The sequence below is a fragment of the Glycine max genome, chromosome 10, assembly GCF_000004515.6.
Source record: "Glycine max cultivar Williams 82 chromosome 10, Glycine_max_v4.0, whole genome shotgun sequence".
Lineage (NCBI taxonomy): Eukaryota > Viridiplantae > Streptophyta > Magnoliopsida > Fabales > Fabaceae > Glycine > Glycine max.
Window position 1 is genome coordinate 8,188,563 of NC_038246.2, and position 18,979 is coordinate 8,207,541.

Below are 18,979 nucleotides of genomic sequence, written 5' to 3' on the forward strand. Positions count from 1 at the left end.
ACCTTCTGCTTTCTGCCTTGAATGGAAAGGATTCTGCAGTAGCTATGAGCAGATTCTGCAGGCTCATGGCCGGGTACTACCATAGCTGAGCTGTTGTTGAATCGGTAAAGAAGAACAAGAGTTCAGTTTCTGCTGATAAGTCCCTAACACTGATTTCCATGTTTTATAGGTTTAAGGATACTTGGGTGTGGGGAGCTGCATGTAATGGGATCTTCTCTACCAAAAGTTCAATAAAAAACATATATATAGATAATACAAGAGAGAGAGAAGGGCAGTGGCAGTCACAACATATATATAGAGAAGGGCAATAGATAAAATTACAAAAACATTGAACACTAACAATGAACAAGTTCTGAGAGTTAAAATCACAGTAAATACTTCAAAGATATCAGTCCAATGAAAGAAAGGTCATGTAGAGAAGCATGAACATATCAATCCAATGAAAGAAAGGTCATGTAGATAGGCATAGCATAAGTTACAAATATACCAGTAATGCATACAACAACAATTTCAAATTAGTTTTCGAATCAAAGATATAAATACCTGAGTTCGAGGCTTCAAAGATATAATCAAAGCGCTTCCACAACAACGCCAATTAGCAGTAGTAAATGATAACCCTAAAAAAACCATACAGAAATTAGCCACAGTGTATTTAAAGCCTTTTATCAACATTATGACTCTCACTTCATGGTGATACATTGACTCTCAAAAGACATTATACTCAGAGTGTATTTAAAGCCTTTTTCAGCAATGTGCACCTTTGCCACAAAATGAGGAAAAAGACCCCTCTCAATGCACAGTGCTTGCTATGGTGAAGTAGTTAAAGTCTGATGCACAGGTAAGGCACCATTGATGACCTGTTATAGGAGGTAACAGTCGGTTACATGAAAATTATAAAATTTGCAAATGAGGATCTCCTATGTTCATCCTATACTGTTCATTTGTCTTCTTCCAAAGACATTACCTCTGAATCCTTTCTATCACGTTCAACACAAACTACACTGATTTCAAAGTACCAAGTTTGATTTGTAAGAAAAATAAGTTCAGAATACAACTTTGCAAGAAAAATTCAATTCATTCTCAGTCATTCTATCAAACAGTTCATTGACAATTTTTTAAGAATACATATCATACTTCTATCGAGTCAAACTAAAGCAATAACTAATTAATTTAATTAAACAGGGACCAATTTAGATGTGAATCATTAAAGGTAGATGATGGCATTCAAAGAATGATAGCGCCGGTTCAAATTTTAAGAAGAAGAAAAAAACAATTATACTATATTTCAATGATAGACAATATCAGAGTAGAAAACAAGAAAAAGGTGTTACTGGATATGGGACTCATGATTTAAATGGGAAAACAGAACCACAAGGACCAAAGAGAGTGAATTATTATGCGCAGAAAGACAGGGAAAAGTTAGTAAAAGTTGCTTAGACTTTTCTCCAACTTCCATGAATCGCCATGTGGCTTAACTTACCACCTGGACCTCACACTGAAACTCAAACGCAGAATTATAAATTGTAAATAATAAATATTTTAATTCCACGCATGAATTCTTTAGACCCTCTCTTCTCTCTAACACAGTGACGCAGACGAATATTCCAGTTTTCTTAAAAGCATATAACATCTGTTTTCGTTATTCTTTAGCCCATAAAAAGCTTAAATTCAAGAAACAGCAAATAAACAAAATGATCCAAACAAACAATAAATATTAATAATAATATTGAATCATGAACTTTAGAGATTTAAATCTGTTGGGAGAAGACAAAGTGAAAGACTAAGAGTTAAGAGAAGAGACGAGGGTAGTAGTGGCCACTAGGAAATGACAATGTCACAGTTTCAAGTTGTATATACTTTGTTTATTGAGCCTTTAATGTTTTGTAAATTATTCTAACTAACGCAAGCGCTTCCCACTTTTTCACAGTGAAAAGTGTTTCTGGTGTGCTCTTATTTATTCATCGTAAGTAAGAAAAGGTTCCCAAACGAATATACGTTTTTCATATTGCTGCTTTATGGCTATGCTTCACTGCTTTTCAAGGTCTATTCATTGAGGGTGGGTGGGTCCACGAGCCTAGCAGTGTTAAGATTGCAGTCTTCAATCATTTTAAACATAGATTCTCAGAGCAGAATCCCTCTAGGCCAACCCTGGATTGGGTCCAGTTTCCCTTCCTTGGCCAAGGGCAGAAGGAAAGCCTTGTTGCTAGATTCTCTGAAGTGGAAATGAAATCAGCAGTGTGGACAGTGTCCCCTCTGTTCAGGCAGCTGGTGGTTTACTTTCTTTATGGAACAATTCAGCTTTTCATGTGGAAAGGAGAATTAAAGGCCATAGCTTTTTATTTTTAGATGGGAGATGGGTTAGTGAAGACCACAGACTTTTCATAGTCAATGTCTATGCCCCTTGTGATCTAGTTGGGAAAAGAATTCTATGGGAGGAGTTAAGACAGCTGAATCAAATAGAGGGGATCACTTCCCCTTTTTTTGACCAAGAGATTAAAGAGGCTATTTGGAATTGTGGTGGAGACAAATGCCCAACACCCGATGGATTTAATTTCAATTTTATTAAGGCTTTTTGGAGGGTTTTGAAACCTGAATTCAGGAGATTTGTAGATGAAATTGACTTTCATGGAAGGTTTCCTAGAGGCAGCAATGCTTCCATCGTGGCCCTTATTCCTAACTAAGCATATCAGAGGGTTGGGTAAGATCAGTAGTTTTAAATTGGCTAGGGTGTTAGTGGGGCACGACATGGTTGCATGAAAAAGGGTATGAGCTTTTTGCCAATTTGACATATATTAATGTACCTTTAACCTTTGTTTCAGCAGACTCATCACTTATCAAAATGTCAATGTGCCATGCACTTTAGATTCTTCTGTCATTTTTTTAAGCCGGGTGCAGATTTCTAACTTCTACAGCTTTACTGTTTTGGCTTTTGGTTTCATAATGTCTGTGGCTTTTGATACTTGGAATGCTCCATCGCCCTTGGCTCTTTGGGAAAGAGTCTTGTAAACTCTTTTTGAATTTTCTTACCTGGTTGCACACCTGACTTTTATTTATGCTCAATTGTAAGATGTACTCATATAAGCCTATTTTTTTTTCTTCTTTATTTAATACATTGGAATTCCTTATTGTAAATTGAAATTTGTAAAAAAATAATTTCTAAACCTTAATCTAAATATAAAGTTGATTGAGTAACATATTTGGGTTATTATAATCTAAAGAAGCCTTTAGTTAGTTGTTGGGGTAACTGAGAGTATAGATTGGTCCAGGATTGCAGGCTACACTCAATTGCGACGAGGTTTGGGTCAATAGCAGCCCAAGACAGGCAATTCCCATACGAGAAGACGGGCTTCTTATTCGTACGGTGCAAGGTGACAGGAACAGGCCCAATTTACGTGGGTCGTGCAATGGGCCAGTACTCCAGGATTGTCTATGCCTACACTTACTTTGACGGCATAGTTGCACATGGTGGTTGGGATGATATTGATTGGAACACTTCCAACAATAACAAGTAAGACCTAACTTTTACCAACCTTTTTTTATTATAAGCTAGAGAATATTACTAATCGTGTTAGATCATGCAAATTTTCTTTTGGCTATAATTCATAGCACACTTCTTTGTACGTGTTCATACTATACATATAATTAATCACTTTACTAATTATGGTATTTTATTATGATTTGGGCTAATATTGAATTCCACTGCCTCAGGACTATGTTCTTTGGAGTGTACAAATGCTGGGGACCAGGAGCAGCGACTATACGTGGAGTCCCATTGGCCCAAGAGCTAGATTTCGAATCTGCCCATCTATTCCTTGTCAACAGTTTTGTCAATGGAAGACACTGGATTACACCCTCTGATGCTTTGTTAACTGATAATATTCCAATCAACCAAAGAAAAAAAAAACTCCATAGGAAATTGCACAGTTACAGTCTATCCAATACTATTGATGTCATTATCTCCTTTTTTTTCTGGGTTTAACCATAGGAAATTCATTCATTCAATATTTAATAAGAGATATTTCTTCTTGTTAGGTAACTAACAAATATACTCGATGGCCTGGATTTTATATTCATTAGGTAACTGAAAAATATACTCGATCAGTTCGGTTGTTTGGGCAAATCAGAGGGTTGGTGCAAGGATGCAGCTCACTTCCTTAACTGTAGTCAGCTGGTTTTTCGTTTTTCTTACCTTGGAATTCCAATGGGGTCTAGTCCTAAAAGCTGGAGTGTTTGGCAGCCTATTATCAGCAAGTTTGATGCCAAGCTTGCAAAATGGAAGCAAATATATCTCTCTATGGGTGGCAGAATAACCCTCATTAATTATGTTTTAACAGCCTTACGCATTTACTTGCTGTCTTTTTTCAGAATCCTTAAAAAAGTGGTTCACAAGATAGTCTCCATTCAGAGAAACTTTCTTTGGGGAGGTGGCAATGAGGCAACAAAGATCCCTTGGGTCAAGTGGGATACAGTCTGTCTATTTATGAATAAAGGGGGGTTAAGGATTAAAGACTTGAACAAGTTTAATGAGGCCTTGGTTGGCAAATGGGGCTGGGAGTTGGTGAATAACCAGAACCAGCTATGGGCTAGAATCTTGATGTCTAAGTATGGTGGATGGAATGCTTTATTCTATGGCAGAAACAATACAGACTCCTCTTCTTGGTGGAAGGATTTAAAATCTGTTTTCCAACAACAACATAATAATAGTCTGTTTTCCAAGGGCAATTTCTTTCTCTTGGAGAATTTTCAAAACCAGATTGCCTACTAAGGCTAATCTGAGAAACAAATCATCAGCCATATGGGGACCAACAACAACAATGAATGGGAATGGAATTTAGCTTGGAGGAGGGAACTTTTTGATTGTGAAGTACAAATGGCAGATGATTTTATTAAGGAATTATGACACCAGCAGATACAACCAAATGTGGAGGACAAATGGAGTTGGAAGATAAATCAAAGTGGATATTATTCAACAAAAAGTGCTTACAATTTGATATGGGGAGAACATATGGCAGCTGAGCAGAATTCAGACTTCGTGGACTTATGGAAGCTTAAAATTCCAGCTAAAGCACAGGTGTTTGCTTGGAGATGTATAAGGGACAGACTTTCGACAAAGATGAATCTAACAAGGCGACAAGTGGTGGTCAATGACTTGATGTGCCCACTATGTGGAGAGGTAGAGGAGGAGGCTGCTCACTTATTCTTTAATTGCCGCAATATCCTACCCCTATGGTGGGAGTCTTTATCTTGGATGGGCTTATCAACAGCAGTACCCCAAAGTCCTAGGGATCATTACTTGCATCACGTGCTCGAATTTGCAGACAGAAAGAAACTTATAAGTTGGAGATGTTGGCGGATTGCAATGACATGGACAACTTGGAAGCTTAGAAACAGAATAGTATTCCAAAATGCCATTTTTGATGGAAGAAAATTGATGGAAGATGCAATTTTAACTCTTTGGACATGGCTTAAAACCATGGACACGGACTTTGCAACTCACTTCAATCAATGGTCTTCTAATCTCAAGGAAGTGTTTAGGAATTAGGTGGGAGGGAAGATAATGAATTTCTGTAATAATTCCACGAGTTTGCAGTTTGGTTATGTACTAGCAATCAGCTGCACAATGTGGAATCATTTGTATCCTTAGTACCTCTGGTACTTCTAATATATAATATATCTATTTTTTGCTGAGCAAAAAAAAAACAATGACTTGGGGGAGCTGCAAGAAATGCCACTAAGGATGATGAGGAACTGATTAACTATGACTAGGTTAGCACCAAAGCTAGCCTTTTCATTTTCTAGAAGGGTGTTCCTTGATGTTTAGGGGGGCATGGTCTTTTGCTAGTGTTGTATATATAATGAGTGTCATGAAGAAAAACTGGTCATAACTGATAATAAGCCTAAAGTTTAAACTAAGCATTAGGCTTTTTTCTGTTTGTGGATTCAATCCAAAAGAAAATTAATTTTTTGTAGCCTAGCTAGCTGAGTCTATTTCTATCTAATATATAAAATATTTTTGCCCGTTCAAAAAAAAATCTCAAGTGGACTGTTGGTGTCTTGTAGGGGATTTTAATTATATTAGACATCCCTATGAGAGAATGGGTAGCAATCACAGTAATTCAAACTCTTAGAATTATGGACTGGTGGCTAAAGGATAAAGGGTTCCAGAATTTGGTCAAACTTGAATAGGGTAATTATCACCCTCAGGGATGGGGGGCTTTAGTTCTGAAATAGAAAATCAAGTTCATCAAACAGAGAATAAGGCAGTGGAGTATATCTCAGGGTCATATCAGTACTAGAAAAGTCCTTAACCTAAAGAGGGAGATGAATGCTTTGGAGGATGGTCTCACCAACAGAATTTTATCTCAAGATGAAGTCAAAATTAAGAAATCACTCCAGGAACAACTCTGGAATGCAGCCTATGTAGTTGAATCTATGTTGAGACAAAAGGCTAGAGTGAATCATGCTAGAAATCTAGGAACAACTCTGGAATGCACCAAAGTCTCTAGGGTTCACTCTATGCTAGAAATCTACCAAAACATGCACACAAAATTTCGTTGAAAACAAAAATCCACGCCTCCAAACAACAAAAACTGGATACAAACTTAAACCAACAAAAACTGGATACAAACTTAAACCAACAAAAACTGGATACAGAAAGAACACTGTACTTACCTAGGATAAGCTCCAGACAAGGATAGATAAACCCACCCAGTTGGCTTCTCGAGTTCCACGGTCTTAATCTCCTAAAAATGTTCCCAAAGTCAACACCAAATAATTAAGCATAATCATCCCAATCAAACCCAAACCAATAAAATAAAAATTTACCTTCAAGTTGTGAAAACCATCACGGGCAAGGATGGAAACTTTGCTCGGCATGTAACTCTCGTCAAGCTTGAAAACCACGTAAAGCACAATCAACTACCACAACAAAATGAAACCCCACATTACAATTCTTATTGATACTTTTATATGGTTAGCCAAGTGGACAAAATGACCCAATAATTTGATAAGAACCTTCGGACATTGCCACCGCACTGATTAAAAACTTAATAAGAAGAGCAACAAACTAAGGTAGAGCTCATACCTTGTTAACTGGCAGCGTAGAAAGCTTTGAGCTTTGAGCACCCATGACTGTTCCAAGAGCAGTGTAGGGTTTTCTTTGACCCACAGTTCCAACAGCAATGTAGGGTTTTCTTCGACTTTTCTTTGATAGGAGGTTCTGTGGGTTCCAGTGAGCGGTTTCCGACAGTATTGAAATGAATGTGGGGCAATGTGGGTGTCAACCGAGCGGTTTCCGATAGATTTCGGGTGGGAGGAGAAAGAGAAGAGAGAGTGCAGCAGGGTTTTCGAGCGCGTGAGTTGTGAAATTTCAACACGTTTTAACATATTAACATAACAACATCAACATCGGTTTTTTAAGGATAACCGATGTTAGGATGAATCTGTTAACATCAATTTTGTAAAAACCGATGTTAACTTCAACAAGGTAACATCGGTTTCTCAAAAAATCGATGTTCAGTTCAACTCCTTAACATCGGTTTTGTCAAAACCGATGTTAACACTATGAAGTTAAAATCGGTTTTTACAAAACTGATGTTAACATATTCATCTTAACATCATTGTAACATCGGTTATTTGAATAACCGATGTTAAGATTAAGTAGTTAACATCGGTTTTTATAAAACCGATGTTAAGTAACTCCATTTATTTACAAAAATGCCACCGCGCTTTCGTTAACATCAGTTTTTGCAATAACCGATGTTAATTGACCGATGTAGAAAGCCTTTTTTTAGTAGTGATATTTATTATGTAAGGATAAAAATTGTTAGAAACCTTAATATGCAGAATACAGTTTGGTAAGCTGGGGGAAATTATTGCTGCCCATACTACAAAAAGAGCACATGCAATTTGTGTACATCACTTTCAGCACACAAACCTAGATTGGTATGCTCTTATGTCTCTGTTGATCACTACTCTCTCTTATTTCTTTGTTGAAAACCATTGATTTGGAGCTGAAAATGTCATTTTCATTATTAATTAAATAATCATTATGAAAATCAGTTTTTTTTTAAATTAAAAAAAGCAGTTTGACAACCAGTTGAATTCCTAAAATCAGTTCATTCTTATATTTAGATTAAAAACTGATTAGGTTTGGTTTTAATTTTTTTTAGAAACTGATTTTTTCACACCCCTAATTTGAACCATGCATTCCTTCCAGTATTGTATACACAACAGCTGGAGGTTTTGGTGCTGCTTGAGCAGAGAATAAACCATTTGGGTTGTCAACAAATTCATGCTTCCTTTCCTTTCCCGGTGGAGCTCCCACAGTGAATTCATATGGCTTTAAGAGAACAAAGCACCCACGCATCAGCATTCAGCACCACTCAACTCAAGTAAACTTAAGCAACCCTGCACCTTCTAATAGTATCTAAGAAATTTATGTTCTATTCTGTGAATAAACTAATTTTTTTTATAGAAGAACAAAATAAGAAAGTAAAATGAAATGAGTTTCTCTTATAAACTAAAATTAACTTAGGCACTTAACTTTTTATAGAAGTTATCTCATCTAATATTTAACAAGTACTCGTGAAGATATGTATATAAACAAGGTTTTCAAGACTTTGAACTTGGGAGACAAAATTCGAAAATATAGTAAGAGTTCTGGAAAAAGTCGTACATTTTTTCCACAAACTGAATGTGCCATGGAAACTTCTCCGCTTCTTCTTCTTCCCTTTGAATTTGAAAGCATGCCACCACCTCCAATTAGTAGAAGCGCAGGCGCAACTTTGGTTAAGAATTGATAGGTTGCTGCCTTCCTCTGATAGTGCCACTTGCTGAGTATGGTTTTTTTTAAATAGATTGTGGCTAATTGGAGTATGGTTGCGGAGTTACCGCAACAGATGCTGGAGGTATCAACTTTCGTCACACCCGTCGCTCATGATAACTCGTCAGTTTTGTTAGCGACGCCAACAAATCGGAGGACTTATCATTAGTGGCGCGTGTGACGAGTGTGGATACGTGCACTGTCTGATAACACCATTTTCATTTAGCTCATGGCCACAGTAAGTTATCCTCCCAGATACCTGATCACATGTCAAGATTGCTAATTATCAATATTTATTATATGTTGGGTGAAACGGCTTACGCAGATTGACGAGGTGTTTGTCCTCGGTCCGAGATTTGGCAATCATGTCATCTACATAGACTTCTATCTCTTTATGCATCATGTCAAGGTCCAGACCTGGCATGTCTTGGTACACAGGATTCAATGGCAACTTATGCTGCACAATGTCAAGGTCCAGACCTGGCATGTCTTGGTACAACCACGCAAAGATGTCTTGATATTCTTCAAGAAGGGTTATCATTCCTTGGTGGATAGGTGCAGTCATACCGGTTCCTACTTTCACTTCCTTCTTTCCCTCTCTGGTCTCTAAGTTTATCAGTTCGGTTTCCTCTTGGTGAGGCTTCATTTCACGTTCTTCTTGAGCGATCAACCTCTCCAACTCTGGTGAAAGGACCTCATCTTCCTCTTCTTCGTTTATTGTTTGACTTACTTCTCGGTCAAAATCGATTATCAAACCCTCGTTAGGATCCTCAAAGAATCGACCCTCATATCTATGCCAGTCAAGACAAAAAACAAAAACATGCAAAATGATATGAGAAAAGGTGGAATCACAAGAACAGATGAAACAAGATCTCTTTGTTTATTTAATACGGTAGGTTTCACAAAACAAAAGAGAAAGGAATCTATAGCCTCTAATTACATTGAATCAGTGGTATAGACTTCCGACTGGCTCATCACGCGCCAGTTTCCCACTTGGGAATTGGGATGGCATGGTCGCACGAAACTTGGCGGATCTTGTGGAGACTCCTCTCCTATTGCCGCCACCTCTTCCTCGAACATCATCCCGGCACTTGTGAAACACTGGCTAACATAGCCGGGCCATGCCCTATCTGCCCGGAGTCTTGACGGCACATTCCTTCTTCCCGGTTTTCCGGGTTCATACCCCAACCCATATTTGTACGGGTTCCCCCTAATGTCGACCACATCGGCATTCCCGTGGCTGTCCTTTGCCCAGACCCATTCCGGGCTCATAACCGTGCCTGAGCATCACCCGTGCCACTATTAGGGTCGCATTAGAGAGACAAGGTAGCAACAGACTCATTTCCACAGAGGCACAACTCACCACCTCGAAGGATTGGAAAGCTGTTTCTAGTGATCCTTCCGCTGCTTCTACATATGGTGCGGAGGAGGGGCAACTCACCAACATATCTTCTTCGCCTGACACTATCACCAAGAGTCCACCAACCGCGAATTTCAATTTCTGGTGAAGCGTCGAAGGGACCACTCCTAGCGCGTGAATGCAAGGTCTCCCCAAAAGGCAACTCTAGGCGGGATTTATGTCCATCACTTGAAAAACCACATTGCAAGTGTGGGGGCCTATCTGAATGGGGATGTCGATTTCCCCCATCACCTCCCGCCGACTACCGTCAAAGGCTCGTACTACCATCGAACTTGGTTTTAGACGTGACGCATTAAAAGGAATTTTCTCCAAGGTGGTCTTTGGCATCACATTTAAACTTGAACCATTGTCGATGAGCACCTTAGCGACGACATGGTCCATGCATCTGACAGACACATGTAGAGCTTTGTTGTGCCCCCTCCCCTTGACGGGAATCTCTTCTTCCGCGAATGCGATGTAGTTATTGGTAGTTATATGATTAATAATGCCTTCAAAACCCTCGACTGAGATGTCGTGTGCTACGTGGGCTTCGTTGAGGACCTTTACCAATAGTACATGATGAGGCTCGGAGTTTATGAGCAGTTCGAAAGAGATCCTTTCCGGAGTTTTATTTAGTTGTTCAACTACTTTAAACTCGCTTTGTTGGATGAGACGAAGGAACTCATGAGCCTCTTCCAAAGTCACCGTCTTTCCTTGAAGACCTTCTTTCTTTTCAGTTCCTTTTACCACCGGGGGATCCACTTCTTTTGAGGGGGTGGCCACGTCTGCGGGCTCTTGGATCATGGGTGCTTTCCCCTTGGAGGGCAATTCCGCTGAGTAAAGGGGAGCGAACACCCGGCCACTGCGGGTTACGCCACTAAGGCCGGTGATGTTGGTCACCTTGGCTGACAAGGAGTCAACTTCGGTTGCAACTCTTTCTCTAAAAGCGGGAGGGGTATACTTCCACGGAACGACCTTATTGCTTTGATAGGAAAACGGCGTCGGCTTGGGCGGTGCCGGGGGGTACATGGGCCTGGAGCCGGTCACATTCCTAGTGAAACATATTACTAGGGCATTGGGGGTTGGGGGAACCTTCTTTTCTTCCGACTGCATGCAAATCTGTGGTTCTTCCCTATCTCCCTTGGACACTTCGAGCTGCCCCCAGTCCATGAGCCGTTGAAGTAACTCTTCCACCGCGGGGCATGTTTCCATGTCGTGTGATTCCCCGAGATGAAAAAAACATTCGTCACTTTTGCCTCCGCCACGAGAGACCATGCATGCCGCCTGCAGCGACTGATAGATGAATCGTCTAGACGTAGCCACATCTTCTAATCTCTTTGACCCTGACAACCCATCCTTTTCGATGGCGTTCACGCTAGCCCCTCCATGACTGGCTAGTGGATTGGTTTTAACGTTGGGGCCCTCCTCTTGGAATGATAGCCAGCCGGCATTTATTAGGTGTTGCACCTTATACTTGAACGGCAGGCAAAAGTCAATGTTGTGTCCGAGGGCTCCACTATGGTATGCGCATGTGGCATTCGAGTTGTACCACTTGGGGTATGGTGGCTGGAAGACCTTCCCAGGTATGGCCACCACCAAATGATTTTCCAATAATGAGGGCCACAACTCGGAATATGCCATGGGAATAGGAGAGAACTCGTCTTTCGGGGGGCACCGTGCATAGTTATAGCTCGCGCTAGGAGTTGTATTATTGGCTGGCCGGGGAGTGGTTGGAGCTGTGTGTTGGGCAGGCGTTTTTTCTATTGCGGGAGGCCCTTCCACTTGAGTTGGGAGGGAACTTCCGGCTCGGATCAAAAAGTTCGGGTGGTTGTGTTGGTATGAGTTTTGGGCATTTTGGGGTGCTTTCATCCATGTCGGGGTAGTGGTGACCGCGTGGGTATCCCCTTCCTTTTTCTGTGTGCCCACCACTGGGGCTCTTCTATTGTTGTTGGGGGCAACGTTGGAGGCATATTCAAACTTGCCTTTTCTCAGTCCGGACTCGATTCTTTCTCCGGCGAAGACGAGGTCTGCAAAGTTAGCTGGCATATATCCTATCAGCTTCTCGTAGTAGAACGTAGGCAACGTATCTACCATAATCGTGATCATCTCCCTCTCAGTCATGGGCGGGACGACTTGGGCTGCTAGGTCTCTCCACCTTTGAGCATATTCTTTAATGGACTCATGCTCCCACTTGGTCATGCTCTGAAGTTGGTTCCGATCAGGAGCCATATCCGTGTTGTATTGGTACTGCCTAATGAAGGCAGTTGCCAAGTCCTTCCATGACCGGATCTGAGAAGCTTCCAGATTGGTGTACCACGCCGCTGCTGCTCCGGCTAAGCTGTCTTGAAAGAAGTGCGTCAGCAGCTTTTCGTCCGTAGAATATGCCCCCATCCTTCGGCAATACATCCGAAGATGACCTTTTGGACACGTCATCCCTTTGTATTTATCAAAATCTGGTACTTTAAACTTGGGAGGAATGATGATGTCAGGTACCAGACACAGATCCGCTAAATCCAAGAACAGGTAGTTGCCAAGGCCTTCTACCGCTCTCAGCCTCTCTTCAAGTAAATCAATCTTTCCCTTGTCTTTTGCAAAGGGAATGAGTTCCTTAACGGGTGCGGATGGAGACGGGACATGGCGAACTATGTTTGGTTGGGGCAACTCATGGGGGGCCGGATCCTTGAGGGGAAGTAGAGGGCCTAAATGAGCATCTCCTTCATCATCTTCTTACAAAGGATAGTCGGCATGAGGAGGGAGCTGCCCCTCGAAGGTAGGGGCTTGGCTCAAATAGTCTGGAGCGGCACGGGGAGTGAAGTCTGGAGGCAAACCATAAGGGTAGGCCTGAGGACTATACCTCCGATTGAAACCCATCGTGTTTCTGTCTCGGCCCAAGTTTATTACGGGCTGTAGCACCGGTTCCGCTTCCCTAGCTGTATTGGAAGCGGCCACCGTAGCATTATCTTCTATAGTTTTTTGAAGCTTTAGCATGGCCTCCGTGATAGAAGCCATTTGATCTTTTAAGGCCGATAGGTCGACCTTTATCTGTTCTTGCACTCCCTCCTCGTTATCCATCTTACTTCTGGATCGGGTTTTATAGGGGTGCCTTTGCGCTTTTTTAGTTATGGTGAGTTCCCTAAAGAAACAAACAGTGGTGAGTATGCCACCAAAACATGAATATGCTAATGAATGATCAGAGCACTTGGATCCACCTCAAGGCCTTTTTTAGATAACGTGATGAGTTTCAGAACTTCTCTTTTTATAAAAAGGAACAAAGCTTTAATCTAGCCAAGATCGTACAAATGTGTTACCACAGAACCTAACGGTTTCTAATTATATGGGCCATCAAATCTATCATGTGTTGATAGTAATTGATTAACCCGTGAATTTCCTCTGGGGCTGACCACACTTCGGCGATGGCCTTTGCTTTGGCTAGTAGTCGCGGGATATCTTGACTTCCATTTAAGGTCAAGGCGAACCTATCCATCCACATGGTCGTTTCTTGATGCAATGCATCAATCACTCTCCCTCTTGCTTCCTTTTCGGCGTACGCTTGTGCGAAATCCTCTACTAGTTTTTGTTCATGGGTCAAAGACTGGTTTAACTCTTCTTTATACTGCCCTATTATAGCTAGCATGCTTTGCTCCATGGCTTCTAAGTGTTGGGCCAAACTCCTCTTGGATCTTGAGCAAGCAGCTAACTCCTCCTTTAAGATCATGCCATGTACTCGTGACTGGTCTTTTTCCTCTCTCAGGAGCTTGAGCTCATTGTTGCTGTCCCACAAAGCTCCTCGGAATTTATCTCAGCCATGCTCTTCCTTGCGGGCCCTCTTGGTTTCTTGTTCAAGGGCTCTTGCGGTAGCCGCATTTTCCTCTCGTAACTCGGCACACTCTTTCTGGATGTTTGTAGCGGCTGACTTGAATTTTTCTTTGGTGAGTCTTGCTTTTCCTAGCTCGGATTTCTTCATCCTCTTCCGGAGCTTCGAAGTTCTCCTAGTTGATAATTTTCAACTTGGAGAGCCAATCTAACCCTCGTGTATGAACTCTTAGCCATTCATGATAACCACTGATGATGCCATTACGGATGCCCCTAAGTTCTTTATCTTTCCTTAACAGGCTTTTCCACGCCGAAATCTCTCACAAGGAAAGGCGAGAGGCTCTCTTCCGTCTAAGAAAGCTAGCAGATGGGCCTAAAAGAAATGTTATAACTTGGCAAGGATAGGACATAAACAAGTATTCATTTTACATAAAAGCACAAGACGACAAAAGTACAATGTAGAACAGCGGGGTCACCCTAAGGGCTGAATCTCAACACTTCGCAAGTGTGCATGACGCCAATCCTTGTGTAGCTTCCATCCCTTACTTTGGGTTCATTGATGAAATTTGGGAGCTTAACTATGTGAAATTTACTGTTTGTGTTTTCAAATGTAAATGGATTGACAGCAACACCGGTGTGCGCACCGATGCTATAGGATTTACGTTGGTAGACCTAAAGAAACTTGGTTACCACAATGACCCTTTCATCATGGCAGAATAAGCTAGACAAGTATTTTATGTGCAAGACCCTTGTGATGAAAGGTGGTGCGTGGTTCTATAGGGCAAAACAATTAGTGTTAATGTAGAAGATGATGATTCATACATGGACACCTATGTTAGTCCTTTGTCCACACAAATCACTCCTAATGTTGTCGGAGAAGAAGAAGCTAACGACGTTCATGCTAATCATAATGATCATGATGAAGGAGAATTAATTAACATAGTCTAATATAATTTTCTATTTATACATTTGATTTTGCTAGATTCATTTACATAAGTCATACAATTGTTTTTTGTAATATTTATTAACCCTGGTTTTTTTGTATAAAGGATCATGGCTTCTCCACCTGCCTCGCCTCCTCCTCCTCTTCCTTCTGGTCCTCCTCCTCCTCCTCCTTCAGACACATCAGCTTCGCCATCTACCGTGAAGCGGACACGCAAAGCCTCACGTTTACAATCCTTGTCCACTAGACCACCTGGTGCTGAGAGACCAGTGGTCCACGTTGATCCTGCTACTGGCAAGGCCACAGGAAGAAATTAAGAACATATTTGGGGATTGTGGCGCGTGATAAGGTGGACGTCATGTATGAGAACTGGAAGGAGGTCCCTACTGCTTAGAAGGACTTGATTTGGGAGGATACTCAGGTATTTTTCTTTTCTTATTTGATGCTCTTTAATTAATAGACAAAAAATACGTTATTGTAACAAATAAACCTTATTTGTTATTATCAGGCGGAATTTGAAATCCCAAAGGCTTCTGACAATAGGACAAAAAAGAAGTTACTTTAGACTGTCAGCGAGAGATGGAGGCAGTTTAAATCAGACCTCACAAGAAAATGGGCCCTTGCAGCCGATCAGGACTATGTGGATGACACTATTTGTGAGAAATACGGCATAAGCAAGGAAAAATGGGCCCAGTTTTGCCAGACTCACAGAGACCCTTCTTGGTAGGTATGTACCTTGCCATTTAAGTTGTTTTTCAAAAAACATTAACTTGTTATAATTCATTCTAGAAATTTGAAATATTATTGTTTTATTTTTGGAGGATGTGCAGAAAAAGGCACAGGCCATCTAGAAACAGAACACTGCCCCCCACGTTTTGTCTCGTGGGGGTTATGAATATTTGGAGCAAAAACTCCTGGCTGAGAAGAACAAGAAGAAGCTGGAGGAAGCTGCACAGTCAGGAAGTGTTGATGGCATCATCAACCCTCCATCCCCCGTCAGACACCACGTGAAGTGAAAGATGGCCCACACAAAGAAAACAGGGGAGATAACAATTGAGGCCGCAAAGGAAATCGCTGAGAAGATCGCAAGTCATTTTCAACTAACTATTAGAATTATATTTCTTTATTTTGTGAATGCCATGTATAAATGTGTCTTTTCTGTCCAGGATCCCTTTGAGGAGCAGGCGACACAGGGATCCTTCATCCCTCATGGACGTCAGGATGTTCTCACCACTACTATTGGACGTCCAGAGCACCCTGGACGTGTCCGTGCTGCAAGAGCCAAGGTCACCATCAAGCAATACTTCAGATCGGCTGATCGAGGCCGTGCCCGAATCAATTAAACATTAAAAATGTAGTATCTAGGAAGTGATCCTAGGTCGTCTCCCAACGAGAAATGGTCAACCAAACATTCATGACAAATAGTAATAAAATAGTAACGAATTGAGGGGGTGTTTGTTTTTGTAAATAAACAGCAAGCAAATTTGAATTAGAAAATAACAGAATTAAAACATGTTGTTTCCCCTTGATTCACAAGCAAGTCTCTTATCTTAGGTTACGAGAATTTATCCTTAATCAGTTCAACCACTTAATCCAACCCTAAATTAAATTACTAAGCGAAAATTAACATAAGGCTGTCATTATGTGATTAAGCAACACATAGACCAATTAATCATGAACAAAACTGATCATTAAGCATGAACGTAAATTTAGCACAAAGACAATTAATCAAGCACTAAGCATGCATGGATTGTAGAAGCAAAGCTTCATGGTGAATCATAGGTGATTCAAAGGTGTTTTGATGATAACAATGATGATGACAAAAGATGATGACAAAGGTGATGACAAAAAGCTCAAAGATCAATCAAAGAATAACTCAAGAGAATCCAAGATCAATCAAGAACAATTCAAGAGTTCAAGATAAGAATCAAGAAGAATTCAAGACTCAAGAAGAAAGTCTAGAGACAAGAATCAAGATTCAAGGATCAAGATCAAGATTCAAGAATGAAGAGAAGACTCAATCAAGATAAGTATTAAAAAGTTTTTCAAAACTTTGAATAGCACATGAGTTTTTGACAAAACCTTTTACTAAAGAGTTTTTACTCTCTGGTAATCGATTACCATATTGTTGTAATCGATTACCAGTAGCAAAATTGTTTTGAAAAAGTTTTCAAATTGAATTTACAACGTTCCAATTATTTTCAAAAAGCTGTAATCGATTACAATGTTTTGGTAATCGATTACCAGTGCCTTTGAACATTGAAATTCAAATTCAAATGTGAAGAGTCACATCCTTTCACACAAAAGCTTTGTGTAATTGATTACACCAATTTGGTAATCGATTACCAGTGTTGTTTCTGAATAAATCGAAAGATGTAACTCTTCAAAAGGTTTTTGACTTTTTCAAATTGGTTTTAAGTTTTTCTAAAAGTTATAACTCCTCTAAATGGTCTTCTTGGCCAGACATGAAGAGTCTATAAAAGCAAGGCTTTGATTTGCTTTTCAAGACACTTTTTACACTTATTCATACAATCCTTTACAAGCCTTGAATCTCTTTGAACTTCTTCTTCTTCTTTGTACCAAAAGCTTTCTGAAGTTTTCTGGTTTTTCAAACCTTGAAAACTTGTGCTATTCATCTTTTCATTCTCTTCTCCCTTTGCCAAAAAGAATTCGCCAAGGACTAACTGCCTGAATTCTTTTTGTGTCTCTCTTCTCCCTTTTCCAAAAGAACAAAGGACTAACCGCCTGAATTCTTTTGTGTCTCCCTTCTCCCTTGTCAAAGAATTCAAAACGACACAGTCTGAGAATTCTTTTGATTCTTCCCTTTCCCTAATACAAAAGTGTTCAAAGGACTAACCGCCTGAGAATTCTTTTGTATCCCCATTCACAAAGTATCAAAGGTTTAACAGCCTGAGATCTTTGTCTTAACACATTGGAGGGTACATCCTTTGTGGTACAAGTAGAGGGTACATCTACTTGGGTTTGACTGAGAACAAGAGAGGGTACATCTCTTGTGGATCAGTTCTAGTGGAGGGTACATCCACTAGGTTCAAAGAGAACAAAGGAGGGTACATCCCTTGTGGATCTTTGCTTGTAAAAGGATTTTTACAAGGTTGAAAGAAATCTCAAGGACCGCAGGTCGCTTGGGGACTGGATGTAGGCACGGGTTGTTGCCGAACCAATATAAAAACTCTTGTGTGTTTGTTTCCTTCTTCCCTACTCTTTTACTTTCCGCTGTGCATTTTAATTTTCGCTTTTACTTTCCGTTAAGTTTCTCTTCTACTCCTCATTCTCTTAACAATTTAGTAAAAGCCTTAAAATTGTAATTTTTTTTTATTAGTAAAGATTTAGGAATAATTAATTCAACCCCCCCTTCTTAATTAATTCACCTCACAGAACAACATGGGTTGTTGAGGCATTTGTTGTCTCTATGAAAGTGAGTCGCTTGCTCTTTGACAAGGCTCACAAGTGCTACATATTCTCCACGCATCCTTGAAGATGGTGGGCCAATAGAAACCGCAATCAAGCACCTTGCGAGTTGTCCTCTGTATGCCAAGATGGCCACCTGGTGCGGAAAAATGACAGAATTGTAGGACTGAGTCAATCTCATGGTCTGTAATGCATCTCCTAATAACCTGGTCACTTCACAACTTCCACAAATAGGGGTCATCCTAAATAAAATGCTTAGCATCGCTCTTAATTTTATCATTTTGAGCTTTAGATGCTAACGGAGGAAAAACAGAAGCAACCAAATAATTTACAATATTAGCAAACCAAGGAGTGGGGAAGGAATCAGAAATACTATTCAGAATGTACAAATGGTCATCCGGAAAATCATCCCGAATGGGTGAGTCCTCAGACGCACGCTCAATCCTACTCAGGTGGTCAGCCACGAGGTTCTGTGCACTACTCCGATCACGGATCTCCAAATCAAACTCTTGGAGCCAAAGCATCCACCTGATCAATCTAGGCTTTGATTCAACCTTCTTCAACAGGTACT

At 40.5% G+C, this 18,979-nt stretch overlaps 1 protein-coding gene across 1 annotated transcript; it reads left to right on the forward strand.

Annotated features, from left to right (window-relative positions):
* Positions 1–5,005: 5,005 nt before the first annotated feature.
* LOC102660910 (uncharacterized) lies at positions 5,006–5,542 on the forward strand. The gene has a single exon (XM_006589796.1). The coding sequence runs from the start codon at positions 5,006–5,008 to the stop codon at positions 5,540–5,542; it is 537 nt and encodes a 178-aa protein (XP_006589859.1).
* The last annotated feature ends 13,437 nt before the right edge of the window (positions 5,543–18,979 follow it).